At 43.9% G+C, this 18194-nt stretch overlaps 1 protein-coding gene across 1 annotated transcript; it reads left to right on the top strand.

Annotated features, from left to right (window-relative positions):
- The first annotated feature begins 3529 nt into the window (after positions 1-3529).
- FGF22 (fibroblast growth factor 22) lies at positions 3530-15864 on the top strand. The gene is made up of 3 exons (XM_087701737.1): positions 3530-4131; positions 13718-13821; positions 15396-15864. The coding sequence occupies exons 1-3, from the start codon at positions 3864-3866 to the stop codon at positions 15588-15590; spliced, it is 567 nt and encodes a 188-aa protein (XP_087557863.1). The 5' UTR covers positions 3530-3863; the 3' UTR covers positions 15591-15864.
- Positions 15865-18194: the final 2330 nt, after the last annotated feature.

The raw sequence follows: 18194 nt of genomic DNA, 5'->3' as shown, positions 1-18194 counted from the left end.
TGAATCCCACCACTAAAGCAGTCAGACAGAATGGGCGGTCGGCCGGCTGCACAGGCTTTTAATCAGGGCTTATTTTTGGGGGGGGGTTAGGGATTATTTTAGGTGCATGCATAAAACATGCTAGGGCTTATTTTTGAGATAGGTCATTTTCAGGAAAACGGTAATTATTGTGGCAAGAAAGGTTGTGAAAATGGGGCAAAAGTCCCTTTGTCTTGATTAGCGTTGGAAACTTTTGGGCTCAATTGTGGTTGTAGGTTGAGGCCTACCTTTAGGTTTGTTCAAAAAAACCAGGTAACGAGGCTGGGGGACACCAAAGAAAATGCCCCTGGTATTTAATGTCTGTAGTGGTGTTTCTCAACCTCTACAACTTCAAGCTGTATGAACTTCAAGTCCCAGAATTCCCCAGCCAGCATGAAAATTCCCAGAATCCCCTAGTCAATATCCCAAGGTGTTCTGGGAGTTGAAGTCCACACACCTTAAAAAAGATGCAGAGCTTGGAAAACATTACTTACCTGCCTCCTTAGCTTAGAATTCGTTTTGTTTTGAAGCTGGGGGGGGGGGGGTTGGTTGGTAGGGCGGAACTAGATGGGAAATAAAAACTCCAGAAAAATATCTCTGGTGAAAAACAGCCTCGCTCTTGCAACACTTGTGGGATGCCAACGAGTTAAACAGGAGTGAGGCTGTGGTGACACAGTTCTAGACAGGTGAAATGCAACAAGGAAACCCAAAATAGAATATGAAATCACCACTCAGAATTGTTGCCAAATTGTTTGTAATTTTAAAGTAATGTTGTAGACCTGCTGGAATGTGGATAATTCTGAACTGCTAAGCTCCATCATTCTGCAATCTAAGAGTCGATTCCCAAAACTACGTCAAGAATTTTTGCTTTGATTCTAAACCCTGAGGGTAAAAAGTTGTATGTATTTCTATTGCAGGGATGGGTGGGGGGGTGGTTCACACATGCCCAGGAGAATGACAAGCACTACAGAGTCAACGAAGTGCTCAAAATGTTTATATCAGTAAATCCAAGAGACGTTGGCTTGGATTAAAGTAGGAGGAAGTGAAAAAGAGTTTCTGCTTCTCCTAAAATTCATGCCAAGTTTCTCTTCTGCGATAGTTTTTTTGCGAGCACTGAAATATCAAAGAAGGAAAGAAAAACAAGTATATTTTCCCCTTTCGAAACTCTGAAAGTGGGTCAGATTTAGTTTATTTGCCGAACCAGTTTGATGGATGGACTGAAAACAGGCTAACACCTTTCTTTACCATCTTCAGAAGCTGGTCATTCATATCCAATTCTTATTCCCACCTTAGAAGATCTAAGATTGGATGTATTGTGTCTGTTGAAGATGTAAATTGTAAGTTTAAGAAGTGCAGACTCCAACTCCCAGAATCCCATGCTGGCCAGGGAATTCTGGGAGCTGAAGTCCACACATCTTAAAGTTGCGAAGTTTGAGAGACACTAACTTACATACTATATATCCGTGGATGATCCATCCGTACCAAAAGCACAAAAATTGTCGTTTTTAACATTTGGATGTTGTTTCTCGGGACAGTGTAAATTCCATTTAGGCTTTAAATTCCTTTAAAGGATTCTTTAAAAATTCCTCTGCCAGGCTGATGCTGGAGGCTAACTTCAGCTTCCAAACCAATCCAGGTTGCGTCAAAGCCCTGTAGCCTCTTTCTCCTCCTCCCAGAAATGATTGCAAGCACAGCACGGGAGATATTTTTCCCGGGTGGTGCTCTCCTAGGAGCAAATGGGGTCAGGGTGACCTTAAAACAATGCAGCAGACTGGATTGGTCACATTCCATAAAGATCGGGGTTCCTCTGCTTTTTTTTTATTATTATTATTTGTTTCCCTCTCCTTTTAAAGTAGCTCAGGAGAGGAATGAAATTTGGGGATTTGGGTCATGACAGTGCTTTAAGGTGTGAAACTGAGTGGTGCAATCCAGGGCCACTCTGTAAAGTTGTCATAAATGACTTATCTCAGCTCCCAATTTAAAAAGGTAGAGAGAAACCAGCAAAACTGCCGAAGTCTTGTTAGTTTCTCTTATTTTGTCGTAGTCACAGCCTGGAATAAAAGAACGGCTCTAAATGCAGAATTTGTCAAACTACCCCCCCCCCAATGCAGGTAACACTATAATTAAGCCATTTATTAATGGATGCCTTGATGTTCTCCCCACCCCACCCCACCTCGCTCCCAGACACTTAAAGCAGTATAGATATCCCTACAACAATCCTGTGAGGAAGGTTAGGCTGAGTGATAGCAACTAGAAAATAAATGGATTGAGCTCATTTGCTTGTGAAACCTAATTCCCTCATTGCATTAAGTCAGGCTTTGGTTAGTATTACTGAATAATCCACAATTGCCTATGCTAGGGGTCGGCAACCTTAAACACTCAAAGAGCCACAAAGGTCCTAACCGAAAGCCTCCCGTTCAATTCTGGAGCCAACCGGAAGTTCGGTTCCCCCACAATAGAGTCTCCTCCTAGCGCGGCATCCTTTTTCCTCTCCCAATCAGAAGACCGGTTCCCTCACCATAGAGTCTCCTCCTAGCACAGCATCCTTTTTTCTCTGCCAACTGGAAGTCCGGTTCCCTCACCATAGAGTCTCTTCCTAGCGCAGCATCCTTTTCCTCTGCCAACCAGAAGTCTGGTTCTTCACCCCACCATAGAGTCTCCTCCTAGCACGGCATCCTTTTTCCTCTACCTGACCTAACCAAAAGCCCTAACCCTAACCCGATCAACTGTGGAGTCGACTGGTGCCAGGGAGCCGCAACAGAGGGATGAAAGCCACATGCGGCTCCAGAGCCGCTGGTTGCTTACCCTTGGCCTATGCTGACGCAACACATTAAGCCATAGTTTGTAATTACAGGTATTCCTCAACTTACGATCATAATGGAGACTGCCCATTGTGGTCGTAAGCGGCGACAGTCATCACTCATGTGACTGAACCTTTTATAGGCGGTCAGCTAACTCTTATTTGAAAAGAAAATGTTGGTCCAAAGGAAACCATGACGGTCAGTTCCAGGAGGCTCTTCTGACATTCAGATCGCCCCTGTTCTGCTCGTGGTACGTTTTTAAAACCAATTCTCTTGCAAGAATTCCTTAGCCCATTTTTTAGAGAATCCCTCCGTCAGAAAGCAGAAGGGCAAACTTGGATGCAGTTAGAATTTTAGCTGAAATTCTACAGCAGTGTTTCTCAACACATGCTAGCCGGGGAATTCTGGGAGTCGAAGTCCATCCGTGTTAACATCGGCAAGGTTGAGATACTCTGCCCTACAGCAATTGCATCTGTTCCATCCACATTCATCCTTGCCTATAAGCTATGACTCCGAAGACACTCATGCTTGGCTCCGCCTTTGGGATTTAGCTATTGGTTGGATGCAGATTCAGTCACTCCCCCTTTCTGCAGAGCTGGAGGAAACAAACACAGGTATGCATTTTTCTCCTTATGTCAGTATTAAAACCGGCTAGCATTAGGTAGCACCTTCACGCCTCCCTCTGCGGTACAGCTGGTTCAGCTGTCAGGATCCTCTTAGACTGATCTCGGCTGAAAAGCTGGGCTAAAATCACAACTTGAGTATCGGAGGCGACTGCACAACTCCCTGAATATTTGATGCTTTTCTTGTTTGCACCTGCTGAGAACTTCGACCAGATGAACTTCGACAAACCATCCCAACCGATTTCCTGCCTATTCTGTTGAGGACTTTTCTCCCATGGCCCCACCTGGAAGAGGCTCCTTGTGGTGACGGCCCTCAGGGTTTATTCTAAGCTCCTCGCCAGCTGACAACCGTGAAGCCACATGGTTGTCTTTGCCCCTCTGGAAGCGCAACCGATTCTCCTGGCGCACGGCCTAGAGAGCCATGGGTTGGTGGAGCCCACTAACCAGCTGGACTTTTGGATTCTCCTTAATGACCCTCCTGTGGGTCACATCAGCCAGGGAGCCCAGAGACTCCGTTACGCAGGTAGATACCACGTGTCCCTGCCCCGATGTGCACCGGCATGCACGGAGCTACCACCACCTGGAAGGGGATGTGCGCTGGCGGCGTCTCTACTCCTCCAACCAGTTCTTCCTTCGCATTGGCGGTGATGGGAAAGTCGAAGGGACACGTCGGAAAGAGGGCCTGAACAGTAAGTCGCAGTCAGCTTTCCCCAAACTGGTACCTAACGGGCGTGTTGTCCCACAGGTGCTTTTTTCAGGCGGAAACTGGACTTTCTTGTTTTTTCTTCGAAGACATTTCCCTTCTCATCCAAGAAGCTTCTTCAGCTCTGATTGGATGGTGGGGAATGGAAGGATTTATATCCCTTGCAGACAGCTGGTCATTTGCATCCTTTTAGAGAGTCGTTGAAGTCCTTGGAAGTTTATTTGTGTCCTCAGAGTCACCTGAGTGGTGCAAATGGTTCCTGTACTCTGCCTTTTTTCCCCTCTGGAATGGAACCAGATACCCAAGTGCTTCAACGACCCTCTGAAAGGATGCAGATGACCAGCTGCCTGCAAGGAATATAAATCCTTCCATTCCCCACTATCCTGCCAGAACTGAAGAAGCTTCTTGAATGAGAAGCGAAACATCTTCAAACAAAAAAACAAGAAAGTCCAGTTGCCTCCTGAAAAAAGCACCTTTGGGGCAACTATGACCTGGATGACTGAGATAAGATAAGATACTTTATTTGTATGCCGCCCTTTTCCCTGGGGGGACTCAGGGCGGCTTACAGTTCAGGGGGAGGGGAGGACAAACCAAGTTACATATAAGACAATACATCATTAAAAGCACAACATTCATACTATTCGGGCAGGGTTAAGGTCTTTAGCCCCAGGCCTGTCGGGACAGCCAGGTTTTAAGGGCTATGCGGAAGGTCTGGAGGGTGGTGAGGGTACGAATCTCCACGGGGAGTTCGTTCCATAGGGTCGGAGCTGCCACAGAGAAGGCTCTCCTCCGCGTGGTTGCCAGTCGACATTGACTGGCTGATGGAACTCGGAGGAGGCCTAATCTGTGGGATCTAATTGGTCGAGTGGAGGTGATTGGCAGTAGGCGGTCTCTCAAGTACCTGAGAATCTCTACAGACTTCCAACAGTTCTGTTGGACTACAGCTTCCATCACTCACCACCCCAGCCAAAGATATTAGATGCTAGGAAGTGACTGGGTACTCATCGAGAACCCCTATGTTTTCTTACTCAGATAGAAAGTCTTCTAGTCCTCCTTGAGCATTAGACAGGTATTTGGACTAAACTTCTTAAGATGACGTCATTGGCAGATGCCATCAAAGCAATGTTTGCCAACAAGCTTGGTACAATTTCAGTAGTTCAGGAAGTTGTGAAAGAAATGAAACCTGGAAAGTCTGTCAGATTTTTAGAGACTAATTGTGAGGGATTACTCATCAGTGAAAAAATCTGTCTGCATGACCTCAATTGTCCTCTTGTCACAGTTTTCCACATCGTAAAATTAAACTAGAAACTTATGGCTCTGTTATTCTAACTGGTTTTCTTGTACCCTGCAGAGGGTTGGACTAGATTATCCACCACAGATCTCTACGTCTTGCAATTCTATAGGCAGTCCTCAGCTTACAACCATAATTGAGCCTGAAATTATGTTTTTGTTACTAAGTGGGTCATATCATGTGACAGTGTCCAATTTCACAACCTTTTTTGCGATGGTGGTGGTGGTGCAGTGAATGCCGTGATCATAAAGGGAACGCAGCGGTCATTAAGTGAATGCTGCAGTCATTAAGTGAATCCATCTTTCTGCAATGGGTGTTTTTGCTAGAAACCAGAAGTACTATATATACTCGAGTATAAGCCTAGTTTTTCAGCCCACTTTTTGGGCTGAAAAAAGCCGCCTCGGCTTATACTTGAGTCAGTGAAAAATTTGCCCGAAATGGAGGAGAAAAAGGGGCGGGGCCATGCCGCTGGGTGACACTCGTGAATGGCCCAGTGCCCCTGTGAGTTTCCCCTCCCTCTGTGTCAGTTTGCCACGCAGCGCGCACTGCACCATCCCCCCCTCCTCACGTTCTAATGTAATGCAGGGCTGTCTTACGATTCCCCTTCCTCCCCCTCCTGCCGCTCTGCAACGATGTCCCACCTCCTCCTTGTTATGGCAAGCAGCCACATAGCGATGTCCCACCTCCTCTGGTACAGTGATCCAATGATAGGAATCACTGTGCCGTGTGTCATAGGAGGCGGGACATCGCTCCCGCGGCTGCACGGGACATCATCATCACAGCGGGACATCAGCATCATGAGGTGAGTGAAGTATTTCATTGAATACACCGCTAGTTTACTGTTTTTCTTTGAAATAAATATTCAAAAACATTATTGGTATCTATTTTTATTTTTGAAATTTACCGGTAGCTGCTGCATTTCCCACCCTAGGCTTATACTCGAGTCAATAACTTTTCCAGTTTTTTTGTGGTAAAATTAAGTGCCTCGGCTTATATTCGGGTCGGCCTATACTCGAGTATATACGGTAAATGCCAGTTTCTGGCAAAAATATATATGTATGTACACTGCCGTCACATGACCTCAGGACACTGCAACATATGTAAATTTTGCCCAGTTGCTGAATGCCCAAAATGGGATCATGTGACTATGGAGGGATGGCCATCAGAACTTCGAATCCAATTTGTAACTAGCCCTGCTGAGGTCTTTCGGAACATTGAATGGTTGCTAAGTGACTGTTGTAAATTGAGAACTATCTGTATTCATAAAGGTAAAGGTTCCCCTGGCACATATGTGCTAGTCGTTCCCGACTCTAGGGGGCGGTGCTCATCTCCGTTTCTAAGCTGAAGAATCAGCGCTGTCCGAAGACGTCTCCATGGCCATGTGGCCGGCATATCTAAATGACAAAGGCACATGGAACGCTGTTACCTTCCCACCAAAGGTGGTGCCTATTTTTCTAGTTGCATTTTTTACACACTTTCAAACTGCTAGGTTGGCAGAAGCTGGGATAAGTAACAGGAGCTCACTCCGTTACGTGGGTCTAGGGATTCGAACCGCTGAACTGCCAACCTTTCTGATGGACAAGCTCAGTGTCTTAGCCACTGAGCCACCATGTCCCTTTCATAACAGGGTCTATTTCTAGACTGAATAAATTCCTGGTTCAGTCTCGCTCCTAATCCCACTTCTAAACTCATATTTTCCTTTAGCTGCACAGTTCAGGGTCCATCCTCTCTATGCACAAATGGCACCCCAGCCAGTCTGCATTATTCTTGGCCTCCTGTGGGCAGTGACAACCTTGGATCGTGCTTCCGTCTTTGGGCAGAAGAGCGTGCTTTGTCTCCTAGTGATGCTTTTCAGTCAGCTGTCCTACCGGTTGTAGATACACAAGGAAGGTGGCATACATTCCAGCATGAAATTAGCTCTCTGTGGCTTGTAAACCTCTTGCAGTAAGAATATAACCAGGTATTCTTTCAACAGTGCTTTGGATTTTGGGTTCTTGCAGACTGGAGTGTAACATCATCAGTCAAGCAAGATCTCCTTCCCCCCCCCCTCTCCATACGACCACAATTGCACCAGAACCCAATATCCTCCTGTTTCAGGTGTAAACTATTGGGCAAAAGGGTTACAAGTTGGCATAATTGCACCTATCTGGCAAATAGCCTCGTAGGAGTATGGTATGGAGGAGTATCATTTCCTTGTCTTGATGGATTCATAAGGACCCATTGCATTCCAAAAAGCCCCCCCCCAACATCTTTATTAAGGTAAAGGTAAAAGGTTCCCCTTGCACATATGTGCTAGTCGTTCCTGATTCTAGAGGGCGGTGCTAATCTCTGTTTCAAAGCCGAAAAGCCAGCGCTGTCTGAAGACGTCTCCGTGGTCATGTGGCCGGCATCACTAAATGCCGAAGGCGCATGGAACGCTGTTACCTTCCCACTAAAGGTGGTCCCTATTTTTCTACTTGCATTTTTACATGCTTTCAAACTGCTAGGTTGGCAGAAGCTGGGACAAGTCACGGGAGCTCACTCCGTTACGCGGCACCAGGGATTCAAACTGCCGACCTTTCTGATCGACAAGCTCAGCGTCTAAGCCATTAAGCCACCGCATCCCTCCAACATCTCTGAGCACGTCGCAATTATGTATTCTGTTGCCTCTTGAATACGCTATTATATTTATGCAAGTAGAGGACCAAGAAATTATCGAAGACTGCCTTTTTTGCAGTCACTCATACCTTGGTTTTTCCCCCCATCTGGATTATTGCCACGTGCTTTACTGGGACTGCCCTTGAAGACCAACTAGAAGTTACATCTGATCCAGAACGCAGTGATGCGCACACTTCTATGTTCACCCACGTTGTGCAAGTTGTCCTGTCTCCTAGTTGCTTTCTAGGTGCAATTCAAGGTGCTGGTCATCACCTTTAAAGCCCTACGTGACACAGGGCCAGGTTATTCGCTGGAGCACCTCTCCCTGAAGGTACCATCCCATCCCGCTAGACCAGTGAGATGGGCACACTCTTAAATTCCTTCCCCGAAACATCGCCATCTAGTGGAACCTAAGGAGCATGTCTTTTCTGTGGTTGGCCTTACCTTATGGAATAAACTTCAGCAGGTCCCAATCTTCTTAACTTTCTGGGGAGGCCATAAAAACCTGACTTTTTACTGAGGTTTTGGAGGAAACGGTAGAGCCTGCACAGAGTTGTTGAGGCACCCTAGGAGATGGATCAAAGTGCTGGGTTTTTTTTTTAATGGTTTTTATAATTGTATTGCTATAAACTTCCCTGAGTTGTTTAAAGCTAGGTAGCTAAAGAAATCTTTTAATGTAAAAATAGATACGTGTGAGATGGCAATGAAATTTTAAAATCGATGTGTGCGCCTTCATTTCAACTCTGATTCTCACGTTTTAAGTGTAATGCAGTTCTTATAGATATTAATTCCCGAGGCAGGCGAGAAATCGTGATCCCTGTTCCGATCCAAATGGATTGAATTAATTTTTCGATGTCTTTTAAGTGAAACTTCTTTTCCAAGTTGTTTCCCCAGATTAAGCTCCTTCTTCTGAAGTTTTCTTTGCTGTGAAACCTAAAAATCTGCTTAAAATCAGCGGCAGAGATCTTGTAGTATAGATTAGATAGTCCTTCACTGGTTTCTTAAGGTTTTTTTTCCAGTAATAGTAGTATTACATAGAAAGAGAATCTAATTTTAATTGAAATTTATTTGTTGTTCTTGCTTTACTCACTTCTCTGGAGGAAGGCTCCAAAAAAAGAAGTCAGTTATCCCCTCAGACAAAAAAACCCAATAACTTATGAATCACTTCTTAGCAAAATATATTTTCTCTTACAGTATTTCCTTATTAGTGAAAACCTGCCAGAAATTTATTTCTTTCAATTCAATTTAAGGATCAGCCGTCATCATTGATTTGGAAATGAGGATACAGAGTTAATTCAATTGAGCTACGTTTAGGAATTTATTAAATTTCTATGCCTCCCATCTCACTCTGCAAAGCAACGCATTTTAAGGAAGAGTCCTCCCGAGGTTTTAGGAAAACAATTTTAAATTAAATTTAAATTAAGAAGATTTTAGGAAACACTCCTCCTGAGATTTTAGAGGAGAAAGACCAAAGATGAGAATTGAATATTGTTTTTTTTAAAGGGATGGACCTAATAAAAGTCAAATTAAAAGCTTGAGCTTGAAGAGTGAATAGGAGGAAGACAAGGAGGGAAGTGGCAGGCAGCCCAGGTTGTATACTTGTGGGTCTACAGGTAGTCCTCGACTTACAACAGTTCATTTAGTGACTGTTCAAAGTTACGACGGCACTGAAAAAGTGACTTATGGCTGTTTTTCACATTGCAACTTCCCCAAAATTTAGATCCTTGGCAACTGACTCATATTTATGACAGTTGCAGTGTCCTGGAGTCATGTGATAACCTTTTGAGACCGCCTGATGAGCAAAATCAATGGGGAAATCCAGATTCACTTAACAACCGCCATGTTACTAACAACAACTGCCACGAGTCACTTAACAACTGTGGCAAGAAAGGCCGTAAAATGAGGCAAAACAACAAATGTCTCACTTAGCAACAGAAAATTTGGGCTCAATTGTGTTCATAAGTTGAGGACTACCTGACCTGTAGTCATGCTCAAGCGTTACGTGAGTCATTGGGCAAAATGTCTACTTGCTGACAGTCAAACTATTCTCCAAGGCACCTGAGGGTAGAACAAGAAGCAATGGGTGGAAACTAATCAAGGAGAGAAGCAACTTAGAACTGAGGAGAAATTTCCTGACAGTTAGAACAATTAATCAGTGGAACGACTTGCCTCCAGAAGTTGTGAACGCTCTAACACTGGAAGTTTTTAAGAAGATGTTGGATAGCCATTTGACTGAAGTGGTGTAGGGTTTCCTGCCTGGGCAGGGGGTTGGACTAGAAGACCTCCAAGGTCCCTTCCAACTCTGCTATTGTATTGTATTTAATCCAGGCCCTTCCAGGAGCATTTCAGGCCTCCCTGGAAGGCCCTGAATATTTGAAAGCTACTTCGACAAAGCCTCTGACTTTTGAAGCCATTCCAGTTATTCAGGAGTTTTGAAGGGGACACAAATACCAAAATTGCTGGTTGTACGGAAGCAGAAGGAAATCATGTTTAAACTAAATCTATGGCTGCCAGGCATGAAAGATCAGGCAAAACTGGCACAGAAGCATGGAACTTTTCCCAACTTTGTTTCTACTTGGGAGCAGCTTCTGGATTTTGTGCTTGAGATGGGAAAAAATGAAATTTGACTTGGGGTTTTGCTGATTTAGATAGGCTTGTGGTTCTAGAAATGACTAGTATATATTAGCATGTAAAGGTAAAAAGTTGAGACTGCCAATTATCTTATTCCACCATGCTAAAAGAGTCGGAGATTAATGCTTTTCTTTCTTTTCTCTGCATTTTTCCCTTTCCCCTTTTCCTCCCCATTTTCATCTTCTTTTGTATTTTATATCTTGATAAATGTAATATTTCTTTTAAAAGTATGGAGGTTTTGGTCTTGTCAGTCTATGGCTGAGTTTTCACAATATACAAAGCTGTAAATCTAGGCTAAGAAAACATAATTTAGTTTGATCCTAACTTTAGTTTATTCTGCTTTAACCAGGTCTGTTAAATTCATTCATTTCTGGGCTTGTAGAATGCATGGAATAGATTGTGAGAATGCAACTATGTTTTTACTTGGGCTAGTTAAGGGTATTGTATGCACAAAGCTGCTCGTGTGAAGCTTAACATACCACTCTATGCCCAAACAGATATTTTGGCTCAGGGTGGTGACTTGGTTTATCCCACCTGTGCTGAAGGTTCCCATGCTCTTCTGTTGGTAGAGAGATCCAGCATTTCAATATCTGTCAGGTTTTACCCAAGAAGCAAGGCTGGAGCCAGTAGGCAAGTTCACAAGAACATCTGATAAATATTCTTTATTAAGGAAAGTTAGGAAGATCCCTGAAAAAATTCCAAGATTAGGCCTTATCTGACAGCATCAGTCTTTAAAGCAGGAGTGTCCAACTTTGGCAATTTTAAAGACCTCTGAACTTCAACTTCAACCCATGCTGGCTGGGGAATTCTAGGAGTTGAAGTTCACAGATCTTAAAGTTGCCAAGGTTGGACATCCCTGTTTCAAAGCCTCTTACATCTTTTCTACCTGCCCTAGGTAATGAGCTGTTTGGCCACCATCTTTTAATCCAGCTTTCCATCTTTCTCTTGTTTTGGCAACAATTAGATTTGCAATTGTACTATTTTTCATTGGGTGAAAACCAACCTTCAGCATTCAAGGTTCTGCAACCCACATCACTCACAATTAGGATAAGAACTTGTTCATTTGAGACTTGGGAATCACTCACAGCTGGCTTGTTTCTTTATCCTGAAATCTTTGGAGACCCCCAAGGGCAACAGAACCATGCAGGAAAAAAACATCATTCAAATATCTGCAATCTTTGTTCTTAAAGATTCTTGAGCTTAAAAACTTAACAAAATGCAAACTTTGTGCCTTGAACATGCCTTTTTTGTTGTGTTGTTCTCCCCACTTTATATTTTCATGCCCCTTTGATTTAGTTATGGAGCCTAGTGAAGAATTATGGAAAACTCTGTTGAGCTCTTGAATCGACCCACAGAAAAGGAGACCTCTAAATGTTGGATTAATGTTTGCATGCCCAACAAAAGTAATTGTGATTTATCATTAATGGACATAGAGAAACAGAATAGAATAACAGAGTTGGAAAGAAATTTTGGAGGGCTTCTAGTTCAATATCCTTCTCAAGCAGGAGACCCTATACCATTTCAGATAGATGGTTGTCCATTCTCTTCTTAAAACCTCCAGTGTTGGAGCACCCACGATTTCTGGAGGCAAGTTCTACCCAGGTTCCACTGGTTGATTGTTTTGTCAGAAATTTCTCTTTAGTTCTATGTTCTAGATCTCTTCTTAATGAGACACTCTTTGTCACACTCCCTGAAATTCCATTCCACACCACGATCAGTTCATATTGGGAACCACTGGTTAAAGACATGATGTCATCATGTGGCCCTTGGCACAAATTCGCATGATCTGAAAGCCCCTGGTTTTATCTGTGTCGTCGGTGCTGGTGACAATTGGGAAGCCCACTCCCTAATGTCTGTGGAGATTCTCAGTCATCCAGATCATGGTTGTCCCAAAGGTGTTTTTTCAAGAGGCAACTGGAGTTACTTGTTTTTCTTTGAAGATGTTTCACTTCTCATCCAAGAAGCTCTGAAGAAGGTTTTTTTGGATGAGAAGCAAAATGTCTTCAAAGAAAAACAAGGAAGTCCAGCTGCTTCTTGAAAAAAACACCTTTGGGATCTACTGCTTAAAGGAAAAAATTAGAAACTCTCTGGCTAAACGAGCCTCAGCATCTGGTTTATGCACTGTGAACCATGCTTGCTTGACCATGATTGAATAAACTACCATCGAATGAGTTCACATAATGAATCTAAGCACAATGGGATTTTCAGGCAATCTACAATCTACACACATATATACACTACAATGGGGATGAGGCAAGGATGCAGTGAATAATTTAAAGCAGAAAGGAGTATTTCCTGAGCAAAACAGTATAATTCTAAAATTCCACCTTCTTGTTTTTAGAAGTTGATCTTTTATCAGTTGACCCCTAGATACTTAACCGTATTTTTCGGACTATAAGATGCACCAGTGTATAAGATGCACCAAGATTTCAAAGAGGTAAGTAAGAAAAAAAAGCTTTTGTCCTCCCCGGCCCCTAAGAGCACTGCAGGCTTCAGCAGGGCAGGGGGAAAGGCAAAAAGACCCCCATTTTTGCAAAAAATGGGCAGAAAATGGGCCGTTTTTCACAAAAACGGAGGCATTTTTGCCTTCCTCCAGCCCTGCTGAAGCCTGCAGAGTACTTCTGCGGACTGGGGAAAGGCAAAAACACCTCCGTTTTTGTAAAAAATGGCCCATTTTTCGCAAAAATGGGATGCATAGGCGGGGCTTCAGGAGGCCAAAAATGGTTGTATTTGGTGTATAAGACGCACCAACATTTCCACACTCTTTTGAGGCGGGGGGGAGGGGGAGATGCATCTCATACTCCGAAAAATACAGTATATTCTCCAGGTGTAAAATTGCTAAATTAAAATTAAAATGGAACAAAAGCTTGGGAAGGTGGGTGGTGTAACTTCAGTCCCTTCAACCCACTAGGAAAGCAAAGATGCACACACAGAGAGATTTGTGTATTAGGAGCAGCTCCTGCTGGTTGTTTTGTGTTAATAGGCCATGCCCTCTTTTGCTGTTTCTCTCCAGGCATTGTGGAGATCCGTTCTGTACAGGTGGGAACCGTGGCCATCCGATCCATCCACAATGGCTTTTACTTGGCAATGAACCGCAAAGGGAAAGTCTATGGAACGGTAAATGGAATTGCATGCCTTTTGGGGGAGAAGGGAATTATAGGTAGTCCTTGACTTAGGACCACAATTGGAGCCAGAATTCCCATTGCTAAGCAAGGTTTTTTTTTAAGTGAGCCATGCCTGATTTTACCAACCGTTTTGCCACGGTTGCTAACTGAATCACTGCATTTGTTAAGTGAATCATACCATTGTTAAGTGAATCCAGCTTGCCCCATTGACTTTGCTTGTTTGAAGCCAACTGGAAAAGTCACAAATAATGAACCTCTCAGCCCAAGACCAGGCACGTCCAATAGTGAAAGTTCTGAATTAGGAATGGGAAGACTTGGATCATGTGTCTTCTTAAGCACACCCCCCCCCCAAAAAAAAGCAACTGGCTGAACTTGGGTGCAATGTTTCTAAATCTTCTAAAGCTTCAATTCCCCAGCCAGCATGCTAGAGATTTAGATATATGAGATTGATTGGTTGATCAATTGCTAAAGAATAGAGGGATGGATGGATAGATGATTGATGTAGACAGATGATAGATAGATAGAAGATAGATAGATAGATGATAGATAGATAGATAGATAGATAGATAGATAGATAGATAGATAGATAGATAGATAGATAGATAGATAGAATGTTTCCCTGCAAATAAGACAGAGTCTTATCTTCTCTTGACCCCCCGAAATAAGCACTTGGCCTTATTTTTGGGGACGTATTATTTTTGAAGTGCAGGAGGTGGCAAGCGTGGTCATCTCATGGCTGCTGCTGTGTAGCAATATTTTATGGGGAGGCTTATTTTCAGGGGAGGGCTTATTTCAGCGCATGCGCTCAAAAGCCCAATTGGGCTTATTATCCAGGGAGGTCTTATTTTGGGGAAAACAGGATAGATAGATAGATAGATAGATAGATAGATAGAGAGAGAGAGAGAGAGAGAGAGAGAGAGAGAGAGAGAGAGAGAGAGAGAGAGAGATGGAGAGAGAGAGAGAGATGGATGATAGATAGTGATGGTGTAGTGGTTAGAGCATAGCACTACAGGCTACTTCTGCTGTCTGCGGCTGCCAGCAGTTCAAATCTCACTGATTCAAGGTTGACTCAGCCTTCCCTCCTTCTGAGGTCAATAAAATGAGGACCCTGATTGTTAGGGGCAAAATGCTGGCTCTGTGAACAGATTAGAGAGGGCTGTAAAGCATTGTGAAGTGGTATATAGGTCTAAGTGCTATAAAGATAGAAGATGATAGATGATAGATAGATAGATAGATAGATAGATAGATAGATAGATAGATAGATAGATAGATAGATAGATAGATAGATGATAGGATGGATAGGATGGATATGAATGGATGGATGGACAGACAGACATAGAGAGACAAGGTAAGGAAAGGCTAGGGCTAAGGAAATCACTTTCTTTCAGTTAGCCTTACTTCACAAAGTAACTGTGGGAGAGATTAAATGGAGGCAATCCCCAGAGAAGCTGCCTTGAGCCCAAAGGCAAGAGAAATCTAGTAAGCCAGATTTTCAGTTCTGCTTTTCCTTCACAAACCCATTCAAAGACATTTCTCCTTCTCTCTCTGTCTCTCGTGCCGTCGTAGAAAGCATACAGCCCCAACTGCAAGTTCAAGGAACGTATTGAAGAGAACGGCTACAATACCTACGCCTCTTTCCATTGGCACCACGAAGGGCGACCCATGTTCCTCTCCCTCAACAGCAAAGGGTTGCCACGACGAGGGACAAGGACCCGCTGGCAACATCTCTCCACCCATTTCCTGCCAATGCTCGTCTCATGAAGGAGGAACACGCTGGACTACTTGATCAACCATGCACTAATTTCTTTTTCTTTTTACGACCCTGTAATCCCTTAATTCAGGGTAGATTCGGAGAGAACTGAATGGAGCTGAGCATTGACTGGCCAGATGCTCTTCCTGATGCCTATGTGGAGGGAGTCTGCAGCAGATAATTTTCTCTTCGTGCCCTGAGAGAGAAACATCTGTCACTACCTAGTATTGAACTCTCAACCTTCCGAATGGGAGGCAAGCGTCTTCACCACTAGGCCACCACACCTCTCAACTATGCACTACTATATGATGTATTTAAGAATTGGGGTGGGCGGGGGGGAGAAAGGGTATATTTATTTTTTGTTAAAAAAAAAAAGGAAATGAAGGAAAAGCAGCTTGGAATTCAACAGAATAAACACCGTTAGGAAAGATGAAAGGAATTAAACCACATTTGCTTTCTCTTCACTATGTATTTTACCTTTCTGCCTTCTTGAATCTGTGAGCAAAATTCCCACTTTGGGGCCTACCGAAGATGGCTGCCCACCTACCCCCATCCCAGGATGGAGGTCCAGTTTGTTGCCCACTAGGTGTAGAGAAGCCAAAGGCTCAACTCTCCCTGCCTGCTTTGATCAACAAGGCAAAAATTGGCAATCTTGGCAGCCAGGAACTATGAATCTAGGGAGGGAGATGCAGAATGAGTGGGGTTGTCTGGTTTTCCATGAACTGGGTAAAGCAGATTGAAGGAAGGATCTATCTTATCTATCTGTCTGTCTCCTGTCTATCTCTATCATCTAGCTGTCTATCTAATCTCTCTCTCTCTCATCTGTGTGTCTATCTCTATTTTATCTACAGTATTATCTATTAATCATCTCTCTCCCCCCCACCCCATTTCCCTGAAAATAAGCTGTCCTCGAAAACATTGCGACACAGCAGCAGCCAGGAGGTGACCACACTCACCGCCTCCTGCACCTCAAAAATAACAAGACCTCCCTGAAAATAAGGACAAGTGCTTATTTCGGGGGTCAAAAGAAAATAAGACCCTGCCTTATTTTCGGGATGTGTGTATGTTTGTATGTGTATGTATATGTATGTATATATACTGTATGTGTATATAAGTATGTATGTATATATATACATACATGCATGCATATATACATATAAATACATTACATACATACATACATACATACATACATACATACATACATACATACATATATCTCCTAGCCAGTGGGCCGGATGTGTCATCTGCTGAATGGACGTGGCATTGCTTGGTGGGCGTGGCAGAGGAAGGATACAGCAAAATCCCCGTTCCCTCCCGATCAGCTGGGACTCGGGAGGCAGAGAATAGATGGGGGCGGGGCCAGTCAGAGGTGGTATTTACCGGTTCTTCGAACTACTCAAAATTTCCGCTACTGGTTCTCCAGAACTGGTCAGAACCTGCTGAATACCACCTCTGGCCCACGCCCAGTTTAGTGAAGGGGGGGAAAGTCCCGATACATCAGGTGACCCCACCATGACACGAGTCTGACACCCCTGATCTATCCCTATCGTCCAACTATTCATACCAAATTTGCCTATCTTAACATGTGTAGACTTCATCTCCCAGAATCCTCCAGCCAGCATGCTAGCAAGTTTGGGAAAGACCCCAACATGAAACAGTAGCAGCCATTTTGCATTCATGGTTGTAGGGATTATACAAAAAAGCATCAGGGAATAGGGTGATAGAAAAAGTAATGGAAGAGAGCAGTGGTGGGTTGCAAATCCCGTTCTAACCAGTACGGTTGGAACGGGGCCGGCAGCGTCTTCATAGACGCACGCAGCGCGCGCATGCTTCAGGCACCTCCGCAACGCTCCAGCTGCTCCGCAGAGCGTCGCACAGGCACTACACGCACCAAGCCGTGTGCACAGAAGCACAGAGCCTTTAAACTCCAGTAAGGAGCTCGGGTGGGTGGGCCCTCCAGAGCACCGTACCAGAACGCTATCCGGTACTCCGGGCTGACTCCGGTACGCCCGTACCGGGGCATACCGCCTACAACCCACCACTGAAGAGAGGACAGAAGTCCATTTTGGCTTAATCTTTAGCCTTCCAAAGTGAGACATTATTTTGAGAATAGTAAGGTGCCCCAACCCCCTTTTGGATCCAAGAGCACAAGATATTTAATTGCCTGGAAAGAAGAAAGCCTTCCCCATCACCCATTAGGCTCAGCCAGAAAAGGTCCCGCATGCTTTTTGAACAGTCTAAACTAATACAGCTCAATCTTTGCAACATTAAGATATGTGGACTTCAATTCCCAGAATTCCCTAATCAACACTGATCTGGACTCTTTGGAGGCTCAGTCTCTTAAAGTTGAAAGTTCAAGTCACTAGTATAGTTATGACTGCAATGACTATTATTGCATTTACACTGGCTGATCTCAAAATGTCAACCAGTCCTAATGAGGCCACCAGGAAGCCTCCAAAATGTAGACTGGGAAGTAAAAACACCTTCAACACACAGACCCCAGAAGTGACAAAGCCCTCCTATTTCATTGTCTATAGAAAACAAAGGGAACACAACAGGAACTGCACATGTGGGAGATGTCATTTCTGGGTGTCACCAAATTTTGATCACGG

Source organism: Thamnophis sirtalis, unplaced genomic scaffold (assembly GCF_051295495.1).
Source record: "Thamnophis sirtalis isolate CommonGarterSnake01/CBP01778 unplaced genomic scaffold, rThaSir2_p1.2 scaffold_1, whole genome shotgun sequence".
Taxonomy (NCBI): Eukaryota; Metazoa; Chordata; class Lepidosauria; order Squamata; family Natricidae; genus Thamnophis; species Thamnophis sirtalis.
The sequence above is the reverse complement of the archived record's forward strand: the minus strand, read 5'-3'. Positions and strand labels throughout refer to the sequence as shown.

Coding starts and splice junctions, on each gene's coding strand:
- FGF22 (XM_087701737.1), top strand. CDS start 3,864: ATGGGTTGGTGGAGCCCACTAACCAGCTGGACTTTTGGATTCTCCTTA. Junction 4,132..13,717: donor TCGGAAAGAGGGCCTGAACA/GTAAGTCGCAGT, acceptor GTTTCTCTCCAG/GCATTGTGGAGATCCGTTCT. Junction 13,822..15,395: donor AAGGGAAAGTCTATGGAACG/GTAAATGGAATT, acceptor GTGCCGTCGTAG/AAAGCATACAGCCCCAACTG.